Here is a 20,000-nt window from a genome sequence, read left to right as displayed (position 1 = left end):
TATATATATATATATATATATATATATATATATATATATATATATATATATATATATATATATATATAGATAGATATATATATAAATATATATATATATATATATATATATATATATATATATATATATATATATATATATATATATATATATATATATATATATATATATATAAGAACAGGATAACCAAAACTTAAAGCATAAGTATGATAGTAAACAGAAACTTGTTTATCTGAAAGAAAAACATTAGTGCCACTTTTAACATACCAAGGTATCAAGGTCAGAAAAGTCTGTATTACTAATCAATTACATTAGCGTTAGAAACGCTCGGCACACATGTCTGCACTTATGCTAGGTTCACCTTTGGAAGTGGAACAGTCAACGTGGGCACCTAAGTGCCCTCACTTAGTTTGTAGCACAGTATGTAACTACACACTCACCCTGGAATTAATCGTGCCAATTAAAACCACAGTTCCTCGCAGAGTTAAACAGCAGAGTTAACGACGCAACCCACTGCTACCACAGAACTCTTTAGTTGCTCCACTTGCTTCGCATAGTGGCGAAAGAACTCTCTGGAAGAATTCCAGCCAGTGTATGAACGAAGATGTTCAAAATCCATACAATTAAGGAAATTTAAGGATGAAGCAACTTCCCTTGGATCGTGACCTACGGGTGTACTGTCAGGATCCGCTCTGCGAATAAAATATGTTGATTCAGTGATAAATTTGAGCCTGATGTTTCTCCCCTGAATAGTTGACCACCCTTGAAGTCTGAAGTTCTATGAAGATAGACCTTTAGGCATTCTACTGGACATAGAGATGCATCTTCTTTCAGAGGGCAGATTCTCCCGGGACCCCACCTGTTGGTGGGTAACTCATTCTTGGCGAGAAAAGTAGGCTCCGGAAACAGGTTCAATTCTCCCCCATCCAGGAACTGAACACGACCTTCCTCTCTCGAGAGGGCTACAATCTCACTAACCCTGGCCCCGGACGCGAGTGCAAATGGGAAAATAACTTTTTGGGTCAAATCCTTTAACGCACCCTCCTCATTGCTCAACAGAGAAGCGAAATGAAGAACTTTGTCTAAAGACCATGGAATGGGCTTTGGAGGTGCTGAAGGTCTGAGCCTAGCGCAGGCTTTCGAAACTTTATTGCCTTCTAGTAGATTTGCACATACATTCCTCTAGGAAGTCTATGCAGGCTTTCGAAATGCCGAAACGCTTTCTCACCGCTAGGGAGAGAAAATCATGAGCTGCAGGGTCCGGGTTTTCTGTAATGAAGCGCAGACAGTAGACTTCTGGACTCGCTGGGTCAGAACTGGATTTGGTAGCGGTAGAAACTTCAGCCGTAGTTCCAATGCCAGGGGGAACCACACGCTGTTCGGCCACTTGTGGGCCACTATTGCCGCTACCCCCTTGAAGGATCTCAGTTTGTTGAGGACCCTCAACAGAAGGTTGTGAGGAGGGAACAGATAAATCCTGGACCATCTGTTCCAGTCGAGGGACATCGCGTCCACTGCTTCCGCTAAGGGGTCCTCGTACGGGGACAGGCAACTTCTTGTTGTATTCCGTCGCAAAGAGGTCTATCTGCAGTTCTGGGACTTGACTCAAGATGAAGGAGAATGATCCTGCGTCTAGATACCATTCCGACTCTATCGGTGTGAAGCTGGATAGAGCGTCCGCTGTCACATTGCGGACTCCTTGAAGGTGAACTGCCGACAGGTACCACTTCTTCTTTTCCGCCAATCGGAAGATGGCCAACATCACCTGGTTGAGAGGTGGTGACCTTGATCCATGTCGATTCAAGCATCTCACAACTACCTCGCTGTCCAGCACCAACTATATGTGGATCGAGTGACACAGGGAGACTTTCTTTAAGGTAAGGAGCACTGCCATAGCTTCGAGAAAGTTTATGAGAAAGGTCCTGAATAGCTTGGACCAAGTTCCCTGCACTTTTTTCCGATGAGAGTGACCTCCCCATCCCTCCTTCGAGGCGTCTGAGTGAATTGTCACCGACGGGGGAGGTGGCTGAAGAAGAACCGACTTCTTTAGATGTCTGGCTTGGGACCAAGGCCTGAGAAGAGTACGTAGACGAAACGGAACTGGTCTTCTCAGATCTCTTCGCGCGTTTGATGCATAACTTCTCCAAACTCCGGTTGCATCCTTTAGCTGTGCTCTTAGCACCGGGTCTGTCACCGAAGCAAACTGGAGAGAACCCAGTACTCTCTCCCGCTCGCGTCTTGATATCCTTTCGGAATCTAGAAGTCTCTTGACAGAACCCGCTATCTCCTTCCTTTCTTCGCCGGGATGGAGAAACAGTGTGACATTAGGTCCCAGTGGATTCCCAGCCACTGGAACTTTTGAGATGGAGAAAGTCGAGACTTTTTCTGTTGATCTTGAAGCCTAGAAACTCTAGGAACTGGATCACATGAATGGAAGCTTACAAGCATTCTGTCTTGGATGCTGCCCACACCAGCCAGTCGTCCAGGTAGGCTATTACCTGAATTCCCTTTAGGCGTAATTGCTTGAGAGCTACGCTCGCAAGCTTCGTGAAGATCCTTGGAGCTATATCTAGCCCAAATGGCATGGCTCTGAAGGCGTATAGTCTTCGTTGTAGCTTGAACCCTAGGTAGGGGGAGAGTCGACGGTTGATTGGAACGTGCCAGTAGGCGTCTGACAAGTCTATGGAGACGGTATATGCCCTCTTGTGCAGTAAGGTCCTTATGTGTTGCAGTGTTAGCATCTTGAACTTGCAGTTCACTATGAACTTGTTGAGTTCCCGAGTCCTTCTTGGGAACACAAAACAGCCTCCCTTGGAATTTGATGGACTTTACCCTTCGGATCACTTTATTCCTCCAACAAATCTTGGATGTACTTCTCCAGAACGGGGGTGGAGTGTTGGAAAAACCGAGGGCACGGGGGTGGAGTGCTGTACCAGCTCCAGCCCAGTCCATTCTTGAGTAGGCTGTGGGCCCAGGGATCGTAGGTCCACCGATCCCGAAAATTCTTAAGTCTCCCTCCTACCGGTATCACCTCACTTGGACTGTTGTCCAGAGGTCTTGCCTCCCTGACCGCGACCCCCCCTGAATCCCCTTCCCCTTGAGGGGCGCCTAGACGAGCCTCTAGCTGTTCCTCTAGGCTTTGCTCGAAAGGAAGTTGACTGCCCCTCGAACGTTGGGTTGAATGCCGGGGACTGCGTCGACACGGCCTGGGGTACCCAATGGAAAGTGGTCGGGGTTTGTGCCACCATCTGAGGCACTGAAGGCATCGGCAATTGCTGTTGCTGTTGCTGTTCAACTGGCTTGGCTGGCCGAGACGGTAGCCTAATTCTTTTAGTCTTCCTCTTTGGTTGGGGACCCTCATCCGGGGAAGACTTTCTCTTGATAGACAGGCCCCACTTCTGGAGAAGATTTCTATTCCCCGTGGCAGCCTTATCCACAACTTCTTTGACCAATTCGCTAGGGAAAAGGTCTTTGCCCCAAATGTTGGAGGAGATTAGTTTCCTTGGCTCGTGCCTCACCGTAGCCGAGGTGAACACGAACTCCCTACAAGCTCTCCTCGCCCTGACTAAGCTGTAAAGATCCTTCGTCACTGTGGCCAGATGAGTCTTGGCCACTACCATGAACATTTCATGGACCTTGGGGTCACTTGCCATCGTCTCAAGAGTGGTCTGAAGAGACATTGAGGCAGCCAGTCTTTCTTTTGTCTCGAGCTCTCTCCGAAAAAGAAAGTCAGACAGCTTAGGGAGGTTCTCACCGAACTGACGTCCAGGGAGGGGCAAGGCTTGCCAGCATCGACTGCTTTTAATACAGCCGCAAACCCTTTCTGCAAAAAGGGGAAGGCTCTAGCAGGAGAGGACACAAAGGAAGGGAGCTTCTTACTCAATGCCGCTACCTTTGAGTTTGTGAAGCCCCTCTCTTTCATCGAAGATGAAAGCAAAGCTTGAGCCTTAGCATGGTCCATCACTATGACCTCCTTCGGCTCTGTCTCCTCCTTTGAAGCTGGTTCCTTCTTCAACCGGACATAACAGTCCGGATATGACCCTTTGCTGGGCCAGAATTCCACCTCCTCAAGGGGAACTGAACCCAGTTTATCCGACATGATGATCTTTCCAGTCGTCATCGGCATGTGCTCAGCATATCTCCACGGGTTAGCATCTGAGCACAAGGGAAGGTCTTTCACATTAAGCCTTTTCTGGGGCCCACGTGATGCTGCAAGCTTCTGCATCTGCAGTTCCATTGCAGCCGCCTTCTCCATATTCTCCTTTTGCATTTGTTGGATCATTCCAACAATGGAGGAGAGGGCCTGTCCCAGCTCTACTGGGAGAGCGGACGATGTTGTGGGAATAGGTTCAGGGATCAGAAACGGAGCAGCCGACACCTCGTCGGCTTCTTCCTCTACAATGTCTGGGGCTTGATCTTCATCCTGGCCTCCTGCCAGGAGGTCTTCCTCCGGACGCTCGGACACGTCTGACATCCTGTCGTCCAACTGGATGGCTTGCAAGGCGATCGCCACTTCAGCATCCACCTGGATCTGAACTAGGGGGATCTCCTCTTGAGGCTTGGGAATCACTGCATCAACTGATGCCCTAGGGAAAAGGTAAGCCCTCATCTTCTCACTTGGAAGATAAGGTCCAGAGGTGTTCTTCTGGAAGCCCCTTGCCCAGGTGCGAAGCTTCTCCCTAGCTATATCCCTTGATTCCGCTGTCCTAGGGGAATCAAAAGCCTCAGTAATCAGGTTAGAGCACACGGTACATACCTGGGGGTCCCAATACCGGAGATCACCCTTGGAGACAGCGCATGCTGCGTGCCTCCTACATAACTCATGTCCGCAGAAGTTCTTACTGCGGACGTTGCAGAAAGCACTTCCGCACTTCGGACGTACCTTCTGCAAAGAGAAGAAATTTCCATGATTATCAAGTGAACTACGTATCACTGGATATGCACAGTTAGCATAACAAATCAGAAAGGAAAGACACACACTTGTGTTTTCCCGCACAACCAATTGTTGCTGCCTTCCAGATAATAAAATCGTATGGTTAATCTGTCCTAGAGTAACCAATGAAAAATTTCCAGAGGAAACAGGTGGAGCTCACACCTAAGATATGATTTTAAAATACCGGATAATAGACAAGAAAGAACTCACTTTCTTATCTGTAAGGCAACACCAAAGGGCTGTGCAAGACAACACAAAAGTGTTAGAACACACAGTGCTGTACCAAAACTTATACTATAGTTTTCTTCCTACAGTATATGTTATACTGAAGAATACTGGTATAGTATAGAAGGTAATGTGCCGTCCGGCACTTGCCGGCCGGCACACACCATAACTAGCTTTAAAGTATACTACTTCACAGCTATAAGGCGGCAGAACGCTGGTTCAAATGCATGTGCCATCCGGCAGGCAACAGCCAATGTCGGCCGGCAATAACTGCCGGCTGGCAACTACACAAGGTAGTACCCGACTGCCGGCCACTGCTCATAGCGACCGGCAGACAAGGGCTTGACAATAGCCGGCCGGCAAAGATAAACAACCGATGCCGGCCAGCAGCAAAAGAACCAGAGGACTACGACTGCCCGGCTGCCGGCCTCAAAGGCCGGCAGCCGGGTCGAGTACAGCACTAGAAGAAAACAGAATGGATGCTGGGATAAGAGCGTAAACTACCTCCAAGCCCAGCAATCCGAAAGAGTGCATATAAGGAAGGGGAAAATCTAATTCAGGCTTCCTGACCAATGCCGTCTGGATCTACAGGCAGACATGGATGAGAGACCAATGGAGGTCCGGGCAACACTCAAGCAGAAGACCCTTGCCGGCCGGCAGACTCAGCCGGCCGGCAAGGGACTGAGTCAATTCCACATCCTAACCTATCCTAGGTCCAGATGTAGAATGACGTACAGTACTGTAATGGCTAGGCCATTACGGAGATAGAGGGGGAAGGGACAAAAGAGGGTCCTACCAACCTTGCTTTAGTGAAGAATCACCCGCAGCTAAGAAAACTCATCTTAGCCTAAGGGAGATTCAAGGAGGGAGGCCAGCAATACTTGCCAGCCCCCACTGAGCCAAAGCAAGGAAGGTGTTGCTACTCCCAGGGAAAGGATCTTATCCTCCCACCAAGAAAAGCAACAAGGACTAGTCTGCTAGATCACAAAAGAAGGAATCATCTCGTACAGAAACCTTCGACAGTGACCTAAGGGGGTTAAGCCTCCTATGTCTGTGTCAGGCCAGCGAGGGAGACTCTACCCCAAGCCAGCCAAACACAGACTCAGACTAAAAAACTCTGATGTTCTGTCCCTCTCTGAAGCCAGACTTACTGGAACAGGGAGGTACAGTAACACCACGGTATAGTTGTAACGAAAGTTAATTCAGATAAACCACTAGGGTTTAAGCCCAAGGCTTAAACAGAGGGAAAGGGATTGCATACCTTCTCCGAAGAAAAGAAAGCAACCGGGGAGTATGAGAAAGTATACTAAGGCTCCATAAGCAACTTAGCCTAGGCACCCAGTGAATCGATTATCTGAATCACCGAAACTCACTCGAATACTATCTTGGAAATATTCAACATAATCTTAAATGTATAAAAAACAGCCTAAAGCTTCAATAAAATTTTAAAACACTCGGAAATCCAAAATCATGCAGGAAAGTACTAGGACCAAACGACTAGGCTACATGGCCTAGTGTAGGCCAGAGTTGGCGAATACTAAGCCAAAATAATACTAAAAGCACGAGAAAGGATATCCTAGGTAACGCTAAATAGCTAAAATTTATTAAAGCAAAACAACCGGGAATGTCGCTCTGGCTAACTAAAACTCATACCTAGCGAGCGACAGCGTCCATGACGCCTCCGGTAGGCAACGGCTCTTGTAACAAAGATTATTACTATTAATCACTTTAAAAATTACCAAGAGCCTACATTTATAGATAAAGAAAATGGTACTCAACTTATCAGAGGCAGACGAAGTTGGAGAAGCCATGAAAAGATGAATAAATCCAAGATTTGCGAGAAACACAGGAAAAAACACCGAGTTGTTAAGCTACGCAAAAAGGAATACAGATGGCGCCAGGCACGCTTACGAAACGGGAGAAGAGGGAGCCTTGGGAGCGGCTCCCCCTTTTTCTTTCTCGTTTTCGTTTTCTTGCTAATTGACCCCTTCGATGTGTTATCTCTGTTTGGGGTGCAGATTGCCATGTGGCGTGTCAAGAATACGTCCTCTGATATGTCGCGATATCCCTTTCATTAGGGATATTCGCTCCAGGAGTTAGAATTCTGGGTACCTTAAGGTAAATTCTCTGGGAATATCGCCGTAGTTGTAATATACCCTAGGAAGCTACCCTATAGGAACTTCCATCAGGACGACATGGCTTGAGCCCATAAATATATTTATATATATATATATATATATATATATATATATATATATATATATATATATATATATATATATATATATATATATATATATATATATATATATATATATATATATATATATATATATACATACATATATATATATATATATATATATATATATATATATATATATATATATGTATGTATATATATATATATATATATATATATATATATATATATATATATATATATATATATATATATATATATATATATATATGTGTGTGTGTGTGATCCAACGAGACAAACATTCTTCAAAGAATAAGAAAACTATCATCATCAACGTAGTTTGGAGTCGAATTTTTGCAAAAACCCTGCAGTTATTCCCGAGGAGTCTTGACTAACACATGAGCTGGTCGCAACATTTAATGCCTTTGAAGTAAGGGAGGGTTGAAAGGAATCAAAGGATGGTGCAAAGTGAAAGAGAGATGAACGATTGAACTTCATTAGAAGTGGAAGTAAAAAGTAATCGGGGTTTCTTTTAAAACCTTTAGTCATAAGTTACAATTAGAATTCCAGTCTTCATTAGTCATTGCATAATGTATATATATGACTATATATATATATATATATATATATATATATATATATATATATATATATATATATATATATATATATATATATATGTGTGTGTGTGTGTGTGTGTGTGTCTGTGTCTGTGTGTGTGTCTGTGTGTATATATGAACAATTAATAGCATAGGGTTTGTAGTCCCATAGATGGCCATATAACAAAACAAACAAGAAAGAAAAACATGAAAAACATAAAAAGAAACCATTCAGTGAAAGACTTCAAAGCCTCAACTCAGCTGTAAATGACAGAGAAGTTATGGTTTGATTGTTATCTCTTTCAGTGGACGTAACCCTCTTTTACAAGTTGAAGGCCAAACTATGACAATAGAAATTTCAGACCTTTCCTTTCTCATATTCCTTGTTTAAGGAAAGTCATTCGGTGTAATTACAACGATAACAAAATAATACTTAGTTGAGACAAATGGGTTATGAATCAAGGACAAGGGTCGTAAGTCTTGAAATATAATATTTTTTTTTTTTAATAAGTTACATCTTACGAATATCATCATCATCTCTAGGAAAGAATCATAGCTTGTATTTTATCAGATATAGTTGCTTTAAATATGCGTCTACATATAAATAGCTTCGTGAAACCATACGATGAAAACTAAAATATATATTGGGACACTCAGTAGAGCGCAGACCTCCACCGCGGCTGCTTATTTCTTATTTTTTGATCGACTTTTACCTTGAACTTTGACCTTAATGTTTATTAATCTGACGTGGATTTTCCTCCACTCAAATATGAATCACATTTGACGCCTCTGTAAAAACGAAATCCAAACTTATGGCTTATCACGTGAATTGGACATTTTTGCTCGACCATGACTTTGACCTTGGATATTGACCTTCCAAAATCTAACAATTTCAAGCTTCTATATAATAGTTCATTCGTTCGAGTTGTAATACTCTATGATTAAAATTGCTGCCAAAAACATGTTCATAAACACACATACACAAACACACACTCACACAAACACAAACAATGGCGATAACATAACCTCTTTCCAACTTCGTTGGCGGAGGTAATTAAACACCATCAGAGGAACTTGATAAAACTCCCTTTGAGTATTATCCCAACAGAAACCCAAAACTTAACTCATCTTCTTCAACCATGTTCGTACCCTGACGAAAAAACTTCTGGCCTGCAATTATTGCTTTGGTGAGAGACGTTGTATATGTTACAGGCAAACTGTGTAACCAGGCATTTCGAGAAATGCCTAAATATTTTAGGCATTTCGTGAAATGATTGATTTACTTAGGGATTCCGCGAAATGACTAAGATTTCCAGGCATTACGCGAAATGACTGGTTTTATAGCTAAGGAATTTCGTGAAATGCCTGGTTCATAAGAATTTTATGCCAATATTGCTTGTATGTTTTAAATGCTTCGGGAATCTTAGTAGCAATGTTTTTTTTTTTTTTTTTTTTTTTTTTCAGGGGAAGGATTTTAGGTTAAATAGTATATATTTGCAGGTAGATTCAATATTTTTAGGGTATTTTAGTAGCAACAATTCTGTAATAACATATTTTTTAAAACCATATATTGTTTCTTCTTTCATTAAATGTATAATTACACAGAAGAGCTTTTCTTCAGTGCCTCACGAAGAGATACTTGCTGTTCTTGGTTGATTTCCTCAACAATCGTTGGGGGCACAAGTTGAATTCAAACCATATGAATTTAGTCCTTAGTATCGCCGCCTTTACCCCAATAGTGTATAGGTTATTTTCATTTTCTTCCATGTTGATTCCTAGAAGATTTTCTGGATCCTCCCTTCCCCAGTCATCATGCGGAGCTGGCACAACGATATTGTCCCTTATTTCCCCAGCTTTTAAGTCGATATTACTCATATGACCATACGTTCTGCCTGGCACACTTGACCCTCTCTGGTCCTCTTGCAGTTCTTGGGAATTTCTTGTTGTTTTCATGCAATATGCAGTGTTGAACTAAGTGGACCTGGGGTGGATAGGTGAAGATGGTGACAGGCTCATCAAGGGACTAGGATGGCTGCGTGGTGATAATGACTGGCTCAGAGGCCTCGAGTGGCTTGTCAGATGGATCAGTAGGAGGCTGGGCTCCTAGTGCTGCAAGATCATCTTCTGTCTCTAAGCAGTCAATGACCTCCTGAAGCAAGCTAGTGGAAGAGAGTCCATCTTTTGGATTCTCTCCAAGCAAAGTAGAATTGGGAGTACTCTTGATCCCTGAATGGTATGATGAGTTCTTCTGGTTCTGAACAAAACGAATGCCTAGGGACCAATCTGGGATGTTGTTGTCAGAGAGCCAAGCAGTCAGCATGTCTTTGATGTTTGAGTTGGCCTGTTCAATTGAACCTTAACTCTGTGCCTCTCTAGCGGCTTGCCATGCACAAGATGCAGCCAGAGATCCTTCATCTCTCGAACCACATAGGAAGTGAACTCAGATCTATTATCTGATTGTAGGATACATTGATTACCAATCAATAAGAACATACCCAAAAGCTGAAAAGCAACCTCAGCTACTCTCTTGGATGGGAGTGGGCGTAGGATGACAGACTTGGTCAGATGGCAATGGTACAACATAATCCACTTGTGTTGGGCTTGTGGAGATGACTGCATGTCAATTAAATCGACTTGGCAGCGAAAATTTAAATCCTATATAAGGTCCGAACCACAACTCACTTTGTCTTGGTTCTTTTTGTCTTTTCTTGGCAGGTAATGCAGTAGGACTTGAACAGGTCGACAGCCTCCGTTGTGATGTTTGCATATTTAAAGTATGATATTAGTTTTATTTAAATCTACATCCCAAATTTTCTCAAACTATAATCTAAAACTGCTTATATTGATCAGGGTACTTGTTGAATTGCCTGCTCATATGGTTAAAAGAAATCAAAATGAGTGAATTACCTGCTCACATTGTTAAAATAAATCAAAGAAAGGGGCCATTTAAAACAAAACTGAATTAACTTCTCAGGTAGGTAAATTTAAATTGAACACCTGTGTTTGAAATAACTCCTTTTACAATTTATATGGAAATGAAACATATGAAAAATATATGGAAATGTTTACCAGATATACATAAATCAATAATAAATATAACATAAATATTCAAAACCAACCCTCAGTGTATAAGAATCTGTGTTAACACCCATGTACTTAAAACACCATAAAAGTGGTATTTGCAAACAAATACCAGAATTACACAGTCTGCCTGAATTCTATTACGCAAAGTTTGTAATAAGAACTACTAAATTTCAGTCAGTTCGCGTAATGCCTGGAAATTTTAGTCATTTCGCGAAATCCCTCAGTGAATCGGTCATTTCACGAAATGCCTAAAATTTTTAGTCATTTCGTGAAATGCCTGGTTACACAGTTCGCCTGTAACATATATACCACTAAGACCTCGACACAGGAAGCAGCGCTTGGTAAGGGATGGTAACTTACTTTTTCTAAAGAAGAATCTTATAGACTTAATTAAAATAGGATTTTCGCATTTTTATTTTATTTTGATCGATAATGAGCAAATGTGTTTATTAAGATTTAATAAATGACGAATATTTCTTTTCGCTATTTTACTCATCTTTTTCATATATCGATTAATGCTCTAGTTAGAGATACTAGTTTTTTAGTTCTATGGACGTAACATGTGTAGGAGAGATATATAAAACTAAGTTGCAGGAAACAATAATATTCAGTGGAAAACTGATTTTCTCTGTAAACAACATTCTCCTATATACCTTTGTAAACTGCTTAGTTAAAGAGGTTTAGTTTTGTCCCTTATTCGTCTACATTGCAGAAATATTAACAGAATATTCAGTAGAAAAAGAAAATAAACTGTAACGTCAAAGACTTCAAAGTTCCATCTCAGATGTAAGTAACTGAAAGGTGGCGGTTTAGTTGCTATCTTCAGCAGCCAACCTTTCAACCATTTTTGAGTTGGACTTCAAACTTTGACAACAAAAACGTGCGATATTTCTTCTTCCTCCTCAAAGTTTTGTGAAATATCTCATGGAGGGTTACGTTGCATATAGACTGAAACATCGTAGATTGAATTTTAGAGACTTAAAGGCAAATATCATTACAATTTGAACTGAATTTTGTATATTATTATATTCAAGTATGTCTTCATAACATCAACATCATTGATTGTTGAGAGGAAATCTTATATTTTATCCATGTGAGCTATATTTACTTTGAATTTGTATTGGTTTGAGCAGGGATAGAAAAGAGTATTCGTCAAGGATTTGAAAAATCGAAACCATGTAATGGTCACCAATTGAAGAGAACCTTATAAAACTTCCTTCGCTTCAAGTATTTATCGCAACAGCAACAGAAGTCCAAAACTTAGGACGTACTCATCAAGCGTGTTCGTTGCCTGACGATCAAACTTCTTGGCACCCTCATTCTCGCGTGAAAGCAAAAACGCCTTCTATAATTGCTTTTGAGATTAGTCTTCAAGTATGCAAAAAGTATTTCTCGATGAAGGAGGCTTGTGTTACTCTTTGGTGAAACTCTTAGAACTTTATGAGAATTTTTCAGTTTTTTGGGTTTCCCAAGTAATGTATAAGAAATAAGATGTGCTAACATGTAACTCTCTCTCTCTCTCTCTCTCTCTCTCTCTCTCTCTCTCTCTCTCTCTCTCTCTCTCTCTCTCTCTCTCTCTCTCTCTCTCTCTCTCTCTCTCTTTACTATATATTTCATCTCAGCTAAAATTTCCTTATTTTCTTCTAACCCACTCTGGTTTTTGACGATTTATCTTTATCCAACATTTCATTTGCTTCCTTCGTACTTAGGGTAGACACGGTCATTCAGGTATCAGTGTTATAGCCATCCATATCAAAGGGATATCTGAAAAGAAAATATGAAAGGAAATAAACACACCATACTGTGAAAGACTTTTTTGGATCAACTCATCTGTAACTAACTGAGAGATTACGGTCTGATTGGTATTTTCGTCATATAGCTTTTCGTCCCTTAGAAAATTAGAAGCCAGATCATGAAAATAGGAACTTAGAAACCAAATTGTAACTATTTTTGAAGTTTAAAGAATTATCCCCCACATTTATTCCACAGAGCATTAAATTAAACTAGGTGGACACAACTTTATAGGATATTAGGAGAGTGATTATTACTTTCGTAATTGAATATATAATAGTATGGTTACTGCTGTTTAACATTATTGTGTTTTGGAATGAGCTCTTAGCCTACCCATATACCAGTTATTGTTACTTGGCCTTTATATCTGTTCAATTGCTCAAAAGTTCAGTAATTCCTAATAAATATCTGAGACAAGGTATATGACATATGATCAACAACCAGGATCCTTATCCACCAAGCTAGTACCAGGGAGGGCCACGCAAGGGATACTGATTACTCTACAGACTCCAACGCCCCCATCCCTTGCTCATAAAGGATGATGAGGTGCAAATATTAATAGAAACTGTCAATCTTAAGCTGGTCATGAACTCCAATCCAATCAGGGACGTTTCCAAAAGGCAGCTACAAGAGCGATATGTAAAATCACTAGGTCAAAAAATAAAAGACAACTTTTGTTAACCATTTAAGTTACTTTTATGCTATTGAAATTATTACAGCTACTGTCGTTGCGTGAACATTGCCAGTTCCACATACATATACAAAGCCATCCAGGATATACGGGATCAAGATCGTCCTCGTATTGAAGAGTATTTAAGAATATATTACCTGGGGAGAGAGATTACAGATCTCTGGGCTCGGAATGGAAAAGACCTAACAGCGTCCTACCGCCACACAAGTAAAACTGTATGAACAGATATTTGGGTTAGGTTTGTTTGCCCCTCTAATTACAAGTTGATTTGCCCTTCGTTACGTCTGCTGTGCTTGGTGATATTCTTTTCTTTGTCCATATGACCCTCTTTTCATCTTTGCCTAAAAGCTTGTATATATATTCAATAAAGTATTGACCAAAATGTGTGTATGATCAACGATTTCTTGTTCAATGAAGGTTCCATTGAGTGGTTGGCCTGTTCTGATCTCCTTTTTTGGAGAAAGTTTTGATGTTTTGTCAATACTCTCCGAATTGTTTATCTTTTCCATTAATTGTTGTCTATCCTTTTTTAGCCTCACGCTTTTTCTATTCTCTTCCTTCTCCTTGTTTAATTTTTCTTTATTTTTTCTCTTCCACTTCTCCCCCTTATTCCTGTGATTATTGGTCTTCTGATTTTCCTCCTTTCCATTCTTCTTCTCCTTCTGATCCTTGCTATTCTTGGTCATCTTATTTTCCTTCTTTTCATAAAGTCCTATCAAACTAGCGTTGATTTCTTGTTTTCGTAGAAGCTCCTTTTCAAGTCTTTCAATTTTCTTTTTATTCTCTATATTTCTTCTGACGATCTTGTTTTTAAATCTCCTTATACAGTCCTTTAAATGCTTCTTTTCTCTCTTCAATTCTTCTATTTTCTTATTTAGTTCTTCACGATTTGGGGTAATTATCTTCTTTTCCTCCTCTTGCCTCTGATTTTTTTCATTATATTTTTTCTTCTTCTCCACCTTTCCACTTTCCTTCTCCTGCTTCGCCATTCCAGCCTCAACCTTTTTCTACTTCTCCTCTCTTCCATTCTCCTTCTCTTTCTGATTATGATGATGTAGAAGCTCTTTTTCAAGCCTATCGATTTTCCTTTCCTTCTTCTTCTTCTTCTCCTCCTTTTCACTTTCCTTCTCCTGCTTCTCCATTCCATCCTCCTTCTTCTTCTCCTTCTCCTCCCTTCCATTCTCCTTCTCTTTCTGATTATGATGATGTTGAAGCTCTTTTTAAAGCCTTTCGATTTTCTTTTTCTTCTTCTTCTTCTTCTCTTCCTTTTCACTTTCCTTCTCCTGCTTCTCCATTCCATCCTCCTTCTTCTTCTCCTTCTCTTCCCTTCCATTCTCCTTCTCTTTCTGATTATGATGATGTAGAAGCTCTTTTTCAAGCCTTTCGATTTTCTTTTTCTGCTTCTTATTCTTCTACTCCTTTTCACTTTATTTTTTTACTGCTTCTCCATTCCATCCTCCTTATTCTTCTCCTTCTCCTCCCTTCCATTTTCCTTCTCTTTCTGATTATGATGATGTAGAAGCTCTTTTTCAAGCCTTTCGATTTTCTTTTTCTTCTTCTTCTCCTTCTCCTCCTTTTCACTTTCCTTCTCCTGCTTCTCCATTCCATGCTCCTTCTTCTTCTCCTCTTCCCTTCCATTCTCCTTCTCTTTCTGATTAGGATGATGTAGAAGCTCTTTTTCAAGCCTTTTGATTTTCTTTTTCTTCTTTTTCTTCTTCTCCTCCTTTTCACTTTCCTTCTCCTGCTTCTCCATTCCATGCTCCTTCTTCTTCTCCTTCTCCTCCCTTCCATTCTCCTTCTCTTTCTGATTATGATGATGTAGAAGTTCTTTTTCAAGCCTTTTGATTTTCTTTTTCTTCTTTTTCTTCTTCTCCTCCTTTTCACTTTCCTTCTCCTGCTTCTCCATTCCATGCTCCTTCTTCTTCTCCTTCTCCTCCCTTCCATTCTCCTTCTCTTTCTGATTATGATGATGTTGAAGCTCTTTTTAAAGCCTTTCGTTTTTCTTTTTATTCTTCTTCTTCTTCTCTTCCTTTTCATTTTCCTTCTCATGCTTCTCCATTCCATCCTCCTTCTTCTTCTCCTTCTCCTCCCTTCCATTCTCCTTCTCTTTCTGATTATGATGATGTAGAAGCTCTTTTACAAGCCTTTCGATTTTTTTTCTTCTTCTTCTTCTTCTACTCCTTTTCACTTTCCTTTTCCTGCTTCTCGATTCCATCCTCCTTCTTCTTCTCCTTCTCCTCCCTTCCATTTTCCTTCTCTTACTGATTATGATGATGTAGAAGCTCTTTTTCAAGCCTTTCGATTTTCTTTTTCTTCTTCTTCTCCTTCTCCTCCTTTTCACTTTCCTTCTCCTGCTTCTCCATTCCATGCTCCTTCTTCTTCTCCTTCTCCTCCCTTCCATTTTCCTTCTCTTCCTGATTATGATGATGTAGAAGCTCTTTTTCAAGCCTTTCGATTTTTTTTCTTCTTCTTCTTCTTCTCCTCCTTTTCACTTTCCTTCTCCTGCTTCTCCATTCCATGCTCCTTCTTCTTCTCCTCTTCCCTTCCATTCTCCTTCTCTTTCTGATTAGGATGATGTAGAAGCTCTTTTTCAAGCCTTTTGATTTTCTTTTTCTTCTTTTTCTTCTTCTCCTCCTTTTCACTTTCCTTCTCCTGCTTCTCCATTCCATGCTCCTTCTTCTTCTCCTTCTCCTCCCTTCCATTTTCCTTCTCTTCCTGATTATGATGATGTAGAAGCTCTTTTTCAAGCCTTTCGATTTTCTTTTTCTTCTTCTTCTTCTTCTCCTCCTTTTCACTTTCCTTTTCCTGCTTCTCCATTTCATCCTTCTTCTTCTTCTCCTTCTCCTCCCTTCCATTCTCCTTCTCTTTCTGATTATGATGATGTAGAAGCTCTTTTACAAGCCTTTCGATTTTTTTTCTTCTTCTTCTTCTTCTACTCCTTTTCACTTTCCTTTTCCTGCTTCTCGATTCCATCCTCCTTCTTCTTCTCCTTCTCCTCCCTTCCATTTTCCTTCTCTTACTGATTATGATGATGTAGAAGCTCTTTTTCAAGCCTTTCGATTTTCTTTTTCTTCTTCTTCTTCTTCTCCTCCTTTTCACTTTCCTTTTCCTGCTTCTCCATTTCATCCTTCTTCTTCTTCCCCTTCTCCTCCCTTCCATTCTCCTTCTCTTTCTGATTATGATGATGTAGAAGCTCTTTTACAAGCCTTTCGATTTTTTTTCTTCTTCTTCTTCTTCTACTCCTTTTCACTTTCCTTTTCCTGCTTCTCGATTCCATCCTCCTTCTTCTTCTCCTTCTCCTCCCTTCCATTTTCCTTCTCTTACTGATTATGATGATGTAGAAGCTCTTTTTCAAGCCTTTCGATTTTCTTTTTCTTCTTCTTCTTCTTCTCCTCCTTTTCACTTTCCTTTTCCTGCTTCTCGATTCCATCCTCCTTCTTCTTCTCCTTCTCCTCCCTTCCATTCTCCTTCTCTTTCTGATTATGATGATGTAGAAGCTCTTTTTCAAGTCTTTCGATTTTTTTTCTTCTTCTTCTTCTTCTACTCCTTTTCACTTTCCTTTTCCTGCTTCTCGATTCCATCCTCCTTCTTCTTCTCCTTCTCCTCCCTTCCATTTTCCTTCTCTTTCTGATTATGATGATGTAGAAGCTCTTTTTCAAGCCTTTCGATTTTCTTTTTCTTCTTCTTCTCCTTCTCCTCCTTTTCACTTTCCTTCTCCTGCTTCTCCATTCCATGCTCCTTCTTCTTCTCCTCTTCCCTTCCATTCTCCTTCTCTTTCTGATTAGGATGATGTAGAAGCTCTTTTTCAAGCCTTTTGATTTTCTTTTTCTTCTTTTTCTTCTTCTCCTCCTTTTCACTTTCCTTCTCCTGCTTCTCCATTCCATGCTCCTTCTTCTTCTCCTTCTCCTCCCTTCCATTTTCCTTCTCTTCCTGATTATGATGATGTAGAAGCTCTTTTTCAAGCCTTTCGATTTTCTTTTTCTTCTTCTTCTTCTTCTCCTCCTTTTCACTTTCCTTTTCCTGCTTCTCCATTTCATCCTTCTTCTTCTTCTCCTTCTCCTCCCTTCCATTCTCCTTCTCTTTCTGATTATGATGATGTAGAAGCTCTTTTTCAAGCCTTCCGATTTTCTTTTTCTGCTTCTTATTCTTCTACTCCTTTTCACTTTATTTTTTTACTGCTTCTCCATTCCATCCTCCTTATTCTTCTCCTTCTCCTCCCTTCCATTCTCTTTCTTTTTCTGATTATGATGATATACAAGCTCTTTTTCAAGCCTTTCGATTTTCTTCTTCTTCTTCTCCTCCTTCTCCTCCTTTTCACTTTCCTTCTCCTGCTTCTCCATTCCATCCTCCTTCTTCTTCTCCTCTTCCCTTCCATTCTCCTTCTCTTTCTGATTATGATGATGTAGAAGCTCTTTTTCAAGCCTTTTGATTTTCTTTTTCTTCTTTTTCTTCTTCTCCTCCTTTTCACTTTCCTTCTCCTGCTTCTCCATTCCATGCTCCTTCTTCTTCTCCTTCTCCTCCCTTCCATTCTCCTTCTCTTTCTGATTATGATGATGTTGAAGCTCTTTTTAAAGCCTTTCGATTTTCTTTTTATTCTTCTTCTTCTTCTCTTCCTTTTCATTTTCCTTCTCATGCTTCTCCATTCCATCCTCCTTCTTCTTCTCCTTCTCCTCCCTTCCATTCTCCTTCTCTTTCTGATTATGATGATGTAGAAGCTCTTTTTCAAGTCTTTCGATTTTTTTTCTTCTTCTTCTTCTTCTACTCCTTTTCACTTTCCTTTTCCTGCTTCTCGATTCCATCCTCCTTCTTCTTCTCCTTCTCCTCCCTTCCATTTTCCTTCTCTTCCTGATTATGATGATGTAGAAGCTCTTTTTCAAGCCTTTCGATTTTCTTTTTCTTCTTCTTCTTCTTCTCCTCCTTTTCACTTTCCTTTTCCTGCTTCTCCATTTCATCCTTCTTCTTCTTCTCCTTCTCCTCCCTTCCATTCTCCTTCTCTTTCTGATTATGATGATGTAGAAGCTCTTTTTCAAGCCTTCCAATTTTCTTTTTCTTCTTCTTCTTCTTCTCCTCTTTTTCACTTTCCTTCTCCTACTTCTCCATTCCATCCTTCTTCTTCTTCCCCTTCTCCTCCCTTCCATTCTCCTTCCCTTTCTGATTATGATGATGAAGAAGCTCTTTTTCAAGCCTTTCGATTTTCTTCTTTTTTTTCTTCTTCTCCTCCTTTTCACTTTCCTTCTCCTGCTTCTCCATTCCATCCTTCTTCTTCTTCCTCTTCTCCTCCCTTCCATTCTCCTTCTCATTCTGATTATGATGATGTAGATGCTCTTTTTCAAGCCTTTCGATTTTCTTTTTCTTCTTCTTCTTCTTCTTCTCCTCCTTTTCACTTTCCTTCTCCTGCTTCGCCATTCCAGCCTCCTCCTTTTTCTCCTTCTCCTCTCTTCCATTCTCATTTTTCTGATTATGATGATGTAGAAGCTCCTTTTTAAGTCTTTCGATTTTCTTTTTCTTCTTCTTCTTCTTTTCCTCCTTTTCACTTTCCTTCTCCGGCTTCGCCATTCCAGCCTTCTCCTTTTTCTCCTTCTCCTCCCTTCCATTCTAATTTTTCTGATTATGATGATGTAGAATCTCCTTTTTAAGACTTTCGATTTTCTTTTTATTCTTCCTCTTCTTCTCCTCCTTTTCACTTTCCTTTTCCTGCTTCGCCATTCTAGCCTCCTCCTTTTTCTCCTTCTCCTCCCTTCCATTTTCATTTCTCTGATTATGATGATGTAGAAGCTCCTTTTTAAGTCTTTCGATTTTCTTTTTATTCTTCCTCTTCTTTTCCTCCTTTTCACTTTCCTTTTCCTACTTCGCCATTCCAACCTCCTCCTTTTTCTCCTTCTCCTCCCTTCCATTCTTATTTTTCTGATTATGATGATGTAGAAGCTCCTTTTTAAGTCTTTCGATTTTCTTTTTATTACCTCTATTTTTTTTGGCGACCTGGTTTTCAAGTCTCCTTATACACTCTTTTAAATGGTTCTTTTCTCTCTTCAATTCTTCTCTTTCCTCGTCTAGTTCTTCTTCACTATAGGGGATAATTATCTTTTCTTCCTCTTGCCTCTGATTTTTTTCATTATATTTTGTCTTCTTCTCCTCCTCCTTTCTCCTTACTTTGACTTGGTTGTTTCTCTCTTCACACCGACATTGGGTGGATTCATAGCCACTAAAATCTCCAACTACTTTCTCCTTTATTTGCTCTTCGCTGTGGAGATTCCATATCATATAACTCATTAAGCGCCGTATGTTTTGCTCGTAAGCATTAGGACCTAGAGCGTTCATCGTATTGATAGAAGCGATGTCAAAGATATAACAAATATTTTCCGAGAATTCTCTCGGCCACACACTTAATAAAAATACATTGTAACTTGTAATTGCCATTCTTAACGGTATAGAGTAGTGCATTCAGTTACCCTTATTTTGAATTAATTCAATTCT

At 40.3% G+C, this 20,000-nt stretch overlaps 1 protein-coding gene across 1 annotated transcript in view; it reads right to left on the bottom strand.

Annotated features, from left to right (window-relative positions):
- LOC137652785 (uncharacterized) overlaps positions 1–19,844 on the bottom strand; it is a 40,573-nt gene extending 20,729 nt beyond the window's left edge. The window contains exon 1 of the mRNA XM_068386192.1: positions 19,375–19,844. Coding sequence (XP_068242293.1) covers positions 19,375–19,844 — 470 coding nt within the window. The remainder of the gene's footprint in view (positions 1–19,374) is intronic.
- Positions 19,845–20,000: the final 156 nt, after the last annotated feature.

Source organism: Palaemon carinicauda, chromosome 14 (genome assembly GCF_036898095.1).
Source record: "Palaemon carinicauda isolate YSFRI2023 chromosome 14, ASM3689809v2, whole genome shotgun sequence".
NCBI classification, from domain to species: domain Eukaryota; kingdom Metazoa; phylum Arthropoda; class Malacostraca; order Decapoda; family Palaemonidae; genus Palaemon; species Palaemon carinicauda.
This window is presented reverse-complemented; position numbering and strand designations above follow the sequence as displayed.